Here is a 9,100-nt window from a genome sequence, read left to right as displayed (position 1 = left end):
CTGTTGTGGCCTCTCCCGTTGCGGAGCACAGGCTCCGGACGCGCAGGCTCAGCGGCCATGGCTCACGGGCCCAGCCGCTCCGCGGCATGTGGGATCCTCCCAGACCGGGGCGCGAACCCGGTTCCCCTGCATCGGCAGGCGGATGCGCAACCACTGCGCCACCAGGGAAGCCCTGTAAAGCATTTTTTTAAATTTATTTCTTTATTTTTGGCTGCATTGAGTCTTTGTTTCTGCGTGCGGGCTTTCTCTAGTTGCAGCGAGCGGGGGCTACTCTTCGTTGTGGTGTGCGGGCTTCTCATTGCGGTGGCTTCTCTTGTTGCGGAGCACGGGCTCAGTAGTTGTGGCACCCGGGCTCAGTAGTTGTGGCTCGCGGGCTCTAGAGCACAGGCTCAGTAGTTGTGGTGCACGGGCTTAGTTGCTCCATGGCATGTGGGATCTTCCCAGACCAGGCTCGAACCCGTGTCCCCTGCATAGGCAGGCGGATTCTTTTTCTTTTCTTTTCTTTTCTTTGAATTTTTGAATTTTATTTTATTTATTTTTTTATACAGCAGGTTCTTATTAGTCATCCATTTTATACATATTAGTGTATCCATGTCAATCCCAATCTCCCAGTTCATCCCAGCACCACCACCACCCCCCGCCCCTCACTTTCCCCCCTTGGTGTCCATACGTTTGTTCTCTACATCTGTGTCTCTATTTCTGCCCTGCAAACCGGAGGCGGATTCTTAACTACTGCGCCAGCAAGGAAGTCCCTCAGAACAGTTTACTTTAAAACACCAGACCATGGGACTTCCCTGGTGACGCAGTGGCTAAGACTCCATGCTCCCAATGCAGAGGGCCCGGGTTCTATCCCTGGTCAGGGAACTAGATCCCACATGCGTGCCTCAACTAAGAGTTCTCATGCCACACCTAAGGAACCCACGTGCCGCAACTAAGACCCATCGCAACCAAATAAATAAATAAATAAAAGTAAAATAATACACCAGACCCTAAGGTAGAATTCCAAATGATATTAATTAGGGAGACCAATAACATTTTTATTCTACAGAGCAACTGGATACAAAATATACTTCTGTTTTAATGGACTTTTAAATTAAAATTCTTAAAATGATAGAATATGGAGCTAAAAAGAAAAGACAATCATTGACAGAATTGGATAATATTCATAGTACTGAGCAAGTTGAGTGTATTGTAACTTCAAAAGCACATTTGATGAGTCTATATTCTGCGTTAATATCAATATTTTCAACTTTCAGGTGGACCAGAACAAGGACCAAGTGTGGAAGGTCTTCATGTACCAACAAAGGCTGCTTTAGGTGGTATGTGTTACCCTATATTGTGATTTAGAGAGTGAGATTAACTAAGCAAAAAATGAATCCTGTCTTTACATTTTGCCTAGAACTTAAAATGTGATGAGATCCATTTAAACAAGAAATGCTGTTCTGTTTCGGCCACAGCTTGATGACTGTGAAATGCAGCAGCCTCTGCAACCGGGCGAAGGTTGCTCTTGATCCTTTTGATTTGCTGGTTTATGTCCCAGCATAAGCAGGGGGCAGAGCAGCCAAGTCATTCCTAGCTACTCAAGAACTCTTAGCGTTTTCTTCTCTTTCTGATTTTCTTGTAGGTGAACTTAATTTCTAATTTTTCATTATCAGGGAAATACATTCTGAAATTAGTGCATATTACGCTGTATTAATTGGAAAGCAGCTGCTTTGGTGAAAAATAACTAAACTATTAGAAATGTTCCAGGTATTTTCGTCATGTATTTATAATAGACTTGTAGGAGATTGGGAGCAGATTATGTGACTACCGCAGTACAAATCTAAAAGAAAGTGATGAAAAGGAGAATTTCCATGGATGGCTTTTTTACACTTGAAATGTAATGAGGTTATTCCCTCATTAGGACTAAAAGTTTTAATCTTTGTTGTTTGTGGTTTTATGCTATCTTTTTCCTGTTAAAGCACATTCTCACTTTGGAAGAAAATAATGTTTTATTCTTACTGGGTCTCTTTTACATAATTCTAAACACAGAATATGTAATCTATGATTAAAATTTACCCAGAAAACGATTTTTAAGAAACTTTATCTGAAAGCATCATATATTTTTGTGCAATTTAGAATGTAATGCTACCAAAATAATAGTGTTTTATATTTCTTATTGGTTAATATGATAACATAAATCAGAGTGGAAAGCGCTTCACTGCTTTAGTTGTATACATAATGCCTGGCTAACTTTCTACTTTAAAACAATTTTGAAAATTTTTGAAGAGTAGAGATTAATAGGAGGGTTTGTTCTAATGTAATATGAAATGCTCCTGAAGAAAGTAGTGAATGGGGCAAACGTAGTCTCTTTATTTCTCTTCAGTGTGGTGTCCCAAAAAAATATGTACTCTCTATGAGTTTGGATACTACGTGGAAATACTGAGGACTCTATTTTGATAAAGCTCTGTTCATCTAAAGTACACTCGCATACTAGAGCCTTCTGGATGACAAACTAATGTGGAAAATGTTATAGTCTCTTAAATAATAAAATACAGTGTCTTAGAATTTTTAAAAATACACTGAAAATATACACTGAAATTATATATTTCCATCGGTCTGACTTTCTACTTTTTATTTTTTGACAGAAGTTTCCTCTATCATAAAAAAGAAACCAAATCAAGCTAAAAGAGGAGTGAGTATTATGTATAAAATATCTGGTAGTTTAGCTCTAAAATGGCTTATGCACTCAGAAAAGCCACCTTTGTCATTTTACTTTTATTTTGAGCCATATTATAATGAATGTGGCTTTGATAAAAAGCTTGTTTTGTTCAATGAGGGGATGTTATACTTAGTGAAGATTTTCTAGAATGAGTGTTTAACATTTCTCTGTCAATGACAAAATTCTGAAAAAAACCAACAGAGGCTCCCTGAGGGTTTCTGTCATGGTTACGGTTCTAAAAGCAGTGCTGTCCGGTGAGGCTGGGAGGGTTGTCATTGGTTGAATGTTGAGACGCCGTGATTCCTTTCAGAGCCCCTGCTCTGGAGGCAGGTGCGGGGTTTGAGTCCCGACCTCATCACTTGCCAGCTATGGGATCTTGGTTGAGTCACTTAACTGGCAGGAGCTTCAGGTCCTCATCCATCACCCAGGGATGGTGACAGTGCCGGCCTCATAGAGTCGTGAGGACTAAGTAATAACCCTCGATAAATGTTAGCTTTTGTTGCAAATGTTTTCAAACAGTTTGGGTAGAATGTAATCCTATACTGTATCTTCTAGCTTGGGGCCAAAAAAGGAAGTCTGGGAGCCCAGAAACTGACTAATACGTGCTTTAATGAAATTGAAAAACAAGCCCAAGCCGTAGATAAAATGAAAGAACAGGAAGACCTTCTGGCCAGGGCGGCACCTAAGGAAGAATCAATGTAAGTTTGATTGGGTCATAGTAATATGCTGCTAGTGACTAACCCTATTAATTAAACAACTCTGAGATTTGCTTTCCAAATGCCATTTATTCGTACATATGTGTGTGAGGAGGATAATGCAAAACCCAGTCTTATGATAACGAAAACTGCATGGACGTGTAGATGAGAGGGGAGAAGGAGGCAGTCGCCATTTCCGGTTGGAGCTGTGCGGACAGGATTGGGATGGGGTCGCGGGAAGGGAGAGACAGAAGCGCTCAGGAGGTACTTACGCAGGAAGGACGCTCAGCGTTGTCGGTCATCAGGGAAATGCAGGCCAGAGCCACAGGGCGATGCCACTTCACTCAAGGTAGCTGTAATCAAGAAGACAGACAGCAAGCGTTGGCGAGAATGCAGAGAAACCGGAGCCCTCGTGCTTTGCTGGTGGCAGTTACCACATGACCCAGCAATTCCACTCCTCAGTATATTCTCAGAGAAATCAAAATATGCCCATGTAGCCACACCAGAACTTGTACGTGTGTCCATAGCAGCATTAATCCCTATAGCCAAAGAGTAGAAATAACCCGAATGTCCATCAGGTAGTGAATGGATAAACAAAATGTGTATGTCCATAAAATAAAATATTATTCGGCCATAAAAAGGCATAAAGTACTGACACGTGCTGCAGCATGGATGAATCTTAAAAATTTTATGCTAGCAAAGAAACTGGCCACAGAAGACCGCATATTGTATGACTCCTTAGAAATGGAATGTCCAAATTAGGCAAATCCAGAGACAGAAAGCAGACTAGTGGTTGCCAGGGGCTGGGGGCAGGGGAGAGAACGCGGTGTGACCGCTAATGGGCAGGGGTTTCTTTTGGGGGTGATGGAAATGGTCTGGAATTAGATAGTGCTGACGGTGGCAGCCTTGTGAGTATGCTAAACTGAATTGTGTACTTTAGAAAGGTGGATTTTATGGTATGTGAATTATATCTCAGTAATGAAAAAAGTGTTTACAATGTGAAGCCCCGTTGAACTCGGTGACTAAATTCTAATTGTATGACGGAAGGTTGTGGGTATGGTGGCATCTCCAGAGCTTTTGAGCCTGGATCTTGGAGTCTCAGAGTCAGACTTGTCACGGGGCAGGGGGAGAAGGAAGAGCCTAAGGGAATGAAGAAGAGGGACTCCAGACGGTGGTACTGGGGTCCTGCCTGGACTGGGGGCATTGGAATGATGCCGTGGATCACGCTGGAGTCAGGCCAGCAGTTTTACATCACAGCTGAGGGGAGTGCTGTGAAGAAGGGGTGTGTTTTGGAAAGTGCGTTTGGTGGCGATATCCGGGACAGAAGGAAAGGGGAAAACCTGGAGGCCAGGAGGCCAGACTAGAGACTTGTTTCAGGTAGATACTTAAGGTTCCTGAGAGGTTTTCGTTTGTGTTGAAAACAGAAGGGACACATGGCCATCTGGAAAGTGCTCGTGACTGGGCATAGAGGATGGTAAGGAGAGAAGAGAGGAAAGGCGACTTGGACTCCTGTTTTGTATGCGTGTTTATTTTATTTATATGGTGTTTTCTCTTATTTTCATGTGTATCTGTTTTAGCTTGAGTTAATGACTACGGGCTGCCTAATGAAGAAAATACTTGATGAGGTTGTTTTGCGGATTCCTTTAGTTAATCCTCATTAAAGTGCATCAGACAGTGCCTGGCGCATAGTAGGCACTCAACCAGTGCGATTTCTTGCTGTTGCTGCTCACAGAGTGCTAAGAGGACCTTCCTATGATAAAAGCCCAGATAATTTGAAGTCGCTAGTTATTCCTCGCTGTCCTCCAGCTCACAGAGCCTAGGGGGGCAGCACTAAACTGTATTTGGGTAAAGTGTGATTTGAAATGCTCTATGTGAGGTTTACTGTGAGTTGTCACAGACTTCACTTTGATGTCTCTGACGTAGCTAGGCTTTTTGACACTGGGCAAGGGGGAAGGTTAAATCTGAGTATGTTTAGGACCTCCCTGGTGGCGAAGTGGTGGAGTCCACCTGCCAGCGCAGTGGACACGGGTTCGAGCCCCGGTCCGGGAAGATCCCACACGCCGCGGAGCACCTAAGCCCGTGCGCCACAACTACTGAGCCTGCGCTCTAGAGCCCGCGAGACACAACTACTGAGCCCGCGTGCCACAACTACTGAAGCCCGTGCGCCTAGAGCCCGTGCTCCGCAACAAGAGAAGCCACCGCGATGAGAAGCCCGCGCACCGCAACGAAGAGTAGCCTTGCTCGCCGCAACTAGAGAAAGCCCGCACGCAGCAACAAAGACCCGATGCAGCCAAAAATAAATAAATAAAATGAATTTAAGAAAATAGTTTTTAAAAAAATCTGGGTACGTTTGGGAGCAGGCTCTGTCCAGATTGCTTGTGCATGAGGTTTTCCCAGAGAACGTGTGAAATCCCCGCCTGATCAGAGCAGGAGACATGGAGTACAGGAAGCAGCAGCTCCCTCCCTGTGGGTCAGGTGGACGGAAGCTAGCGTGTTACTATTAGAAACAACAGCAGCCTTAACGTGTCTCTTTCATTAGGACCATTCAGTACCGCATAAAAGCAAAGATGCAGATCATGGGGTATTTATGAACTGGACTTGGGAACCTAGTTTGACCCTTTCGTGGCCTTGTTCAGGACAGCTGCACCACCATGCCCTAATCACCGTCTTGCCGCTGAGACACGTCACAGCTCAGTTTCACCAAACTAGCATTGTGCCAGCTATGAGGAAGTGCCCAAGGTTTATGTTAGTCTTCTGCAAGTTCATTTTTTGAACGGCTGTAAATAAAGTTATTTCAGTTCAATCAGCTGTCAGGAGCAGTATCGTTTCTTGTGTTGACGGACTGCGAAACTAAACTATCCATGCAGTAGCCTGAGCCTCACCTGGCAGTCTCTGGGCCCATCCTCAGAGGCGTCTGTGTGCACACTTGGTAGAAAGAGTAAGAAGATACAGTGGCGCCGCTGGAGCTGCTCTCTTGCTGACCTGAGTGTCTGGCCAGCCCTCCCCTGAGCCGAACTGGTACTGGAAGGGCTTCTGCGGGTCTGAGAAGCTTGGAGTCCTGGCTTCCTTATTCCTTAGTGCTTCCAGGGCCGGGCTGTTAAAAGTGCACACTTTTAATGGAGGATAGACCCAATCGTACGTCAAGGACCCCAAGAAGGAAAACTTCCCCATTCTCATACCATCCCTATCCATTCATCTCCAGAAGACTCTGTTACCACAGTTCTACTGATTTTAAACAGATCTATTGTTTTCCTCCAAAAATTATACTTGAATTTATATTAATTTATATTGAATTTATATTATACTTGAATTTTATATATATTATAAATTTTATTATATTATACTTGAATTTATATTAATTATACTTGAAATTATATTTTCCAAGTAATAAAGTGGATATAGTACCATTACCTGATATGTAGGAATAATAGTAAAGAAAACAAACTGCCAGATTAAAACAAAACAAAAATCCTGCTTGACTCATTAAGGAGGGAAACAGCAAAAGCAAGATTATTTTTTCCTAGTAAGAAATTCTGTTGTCATTCCCTTTTACTACAGAGAAATGTATTTATATTGTTATGGGATTTATACAGTGCCTTTCTTATGAGGAATTTGTGATGTTTTACACAATTTTATAAAATGGATGATAGCTTAGAAATCCTGATAAGGTAGGTATATCATTTTTCAAGGCCCTGAAATTTTGTTGCTATTTTACTAATATGATAATATACTCTTGTAATTGTTAGTATAGGCCTGGTTTTCTTTATGAAAAATTAAGTATTTATAGCGTTTTTGGAAATCTGAGAGTAAGGGACAGTGTTTTATTTGTCGTTTCTCACCTGGGTGCATTATTTGTCACAAATATTTGAAAGATAGGTGATGAGTATCTGACGGGTGGTGCAGAGGAAACTATTGGCTGAGGAATGACAACTCCAATTTTTTTTTTCTTTTTCTTTTTTTTTTTTTTTTTAGTTTTTATTGGAGATGCACATACATATAGCCACTTTATTTTTTAAACTCTTTTCTCATTTAGGCCATTACAGAGTATTGAGTAGAGTTCCCTGTGCTGTACAACAGGTTCTTATTAGTTATCTATTTTATATATAGTAGTGCCTATATGTCAATCCCAATCCCCCAATTTATCCCTCCCCATGACCCCTGGTAACCATAAGTTTGTTTTCTACATCTGTGATTCTACTTCTGTTTTGTTAATAAGTGCATTTGTACCCCTTTTTTTAGATTCCACGTATAAGCTATATCATATGATATTTGTCTTTCTCTGTCTGACTTACTTCACTCAGTACGACAATCTCTAGGTCCATCCATGTTGCTGCAAATGGCATTATTTCGTTCTTTTTTATGGCTGAATAATATTCCATTGTGTGTGTGTGTGTGTGTGTGTGTGTGTGTGTGTGTGTGTGTGTGTATCTTCTCTCTCTGTTCTTCTGTTGATGGACATTTAGGTTGCTTCCATGTCCTGGCTATTGTAAATAGTGCTGCAGTGAACGTTGGGGTGCATGTATCTTTTCCAATTATGGTTTTCTCCAAATATATGCCCAGAAGTGGTACTACTGGCGATAACTCCATTTTAAATGCTCTCAGAGCCTGATTACATAAAGAGACCCTACAAGAAATTTTCTTGTAAACTGAAGAACCCTTTTGCAGTGAAGTAATCCCTTCTTAATTTATCTATTCGTTAAGTCAAATTTGTATATATTTTTTATCTTAAACCAGAGCAAACCAACGAGACTAACCTCATACTTTTGATATGTAATGTTGAAGTATAGTAAAATATTAGTCCAAGTAAGAAATTCTGCTTTTTACTATCCTTTAGAGAAATAATTTCAGTATACATCATGTTATGACATGACAATAAGTGATATAAACTAGAGCAGTAGTGTAAGTTCAGCAGCAACCCAAAAGCATCTGTAAACTCATTCAGATTTTCTTGAGCATCTACTCAAAAAAGACCTTTACCCCCCAAAAATGCCAACTTGCCTTCATAATCATTAATTTATGGAAAGAAGCACGAAGCTAAAAGTAGAGTGATATGTTTAATGTTCTTCGTATTTTAACTTAAGAACACAGAATTAAAGCTAAATTCAGGAGCATTTGGTTTTTCTGGCAGTGTGTCATCATTACGATTAGCCTATAAGGATCTTAAAATTCAAATGAAGAAAGATGAAAAGATGAACATGAGTGGCAAAAAGAAGGTGGAATCAGAGAGACTTGGCATGGGATTTGGAAATTGCAGAAGGTATGTAAAACTCTGCTTTCTTGGATTTCAGAATTTAAACTAGTTTGCTAATCAAGAACGGATTTTCCTTGTTAATTTCAACTTCAGAAATGTTTTCTCATTACTCACTTTCTTCAGTTGTTTTGCTTTGCTCTAATACAGTCCGCCCGCAGCCCTCTGTATCCACAGGTTTTGCATTTGCAGATTCAACCAACTGGGGATTGAAAATGTTTGGGGTGGGGGGATTCCAGAAAGTTCTAAAAAGCAAAACTTGAATCTGCTGCATATACCACTCCTAAGGGCAACTATTTACATAGTATTTACATTGTATTTGCAATTATTTATATAGCATTTACATTGTATTAGGTGTTAATAGTAATCTAGAGGTGATTTAAAATACAAAGGAGGGGCTTCCCTGGTGGCGCAGTGGTTGCGCATCCGCCTGCCGATGCAGGGGAACCGGGTTCG

The 9,100-nt window shown here is 41.4% G+C and overlaps 1 protein-coding gene across 2 annotated transcripts in view; it reads left to right on the top strand.

Moving 5' to 3' along the window:
* ARFGAP3 (ARF GTPase activating protein 3) overlaps positions 1–9,100 on the top strand; it is a 56,908-nt gene that overhangs the window by 9,956 nt on the left and 37,852 nt on the right. For both annotated transcript variants that reach the window (XM_028490692.2, XM_028490693.2), the window contains exons 5-8: positions 1,257–1,319; positions 2,628–2,674; positions 3,257–3,399; positions 8,525–8,653. In XM_028490692.2, coding sequence (XP_028346493.1) covers positions 1,257–1,319; positions 2,628–2,674; positions 3,257–3,399; positions 8,525–8,653 — 382 coding nt within the window. The remainder of the gene's footprint in view (positions 1–1,256; positions 1,320–2,627; positions 2,675–3,256; positions 3,400–8,524; positions 8,654–9,100) is intronic.

Source organism: Physeter macrocephalus, chromosome 6 (assembly GCF_002837175.3).
Source record: "Physeter macrocephalus isolate SW-GA chromosome 6, ASM283717v5, whole genome shotgun sequence".
In the NCBI taxonomy this organism is placed as follows: Eukaryota; Metazoa; Chordata; class Mammalia; order Artiodactyla; family Physeteridae; genus Physeter; species Physeter macrocephalus.
This window is presented reverse-complemented; position numbering and strand designations above follow the sequence as displayed.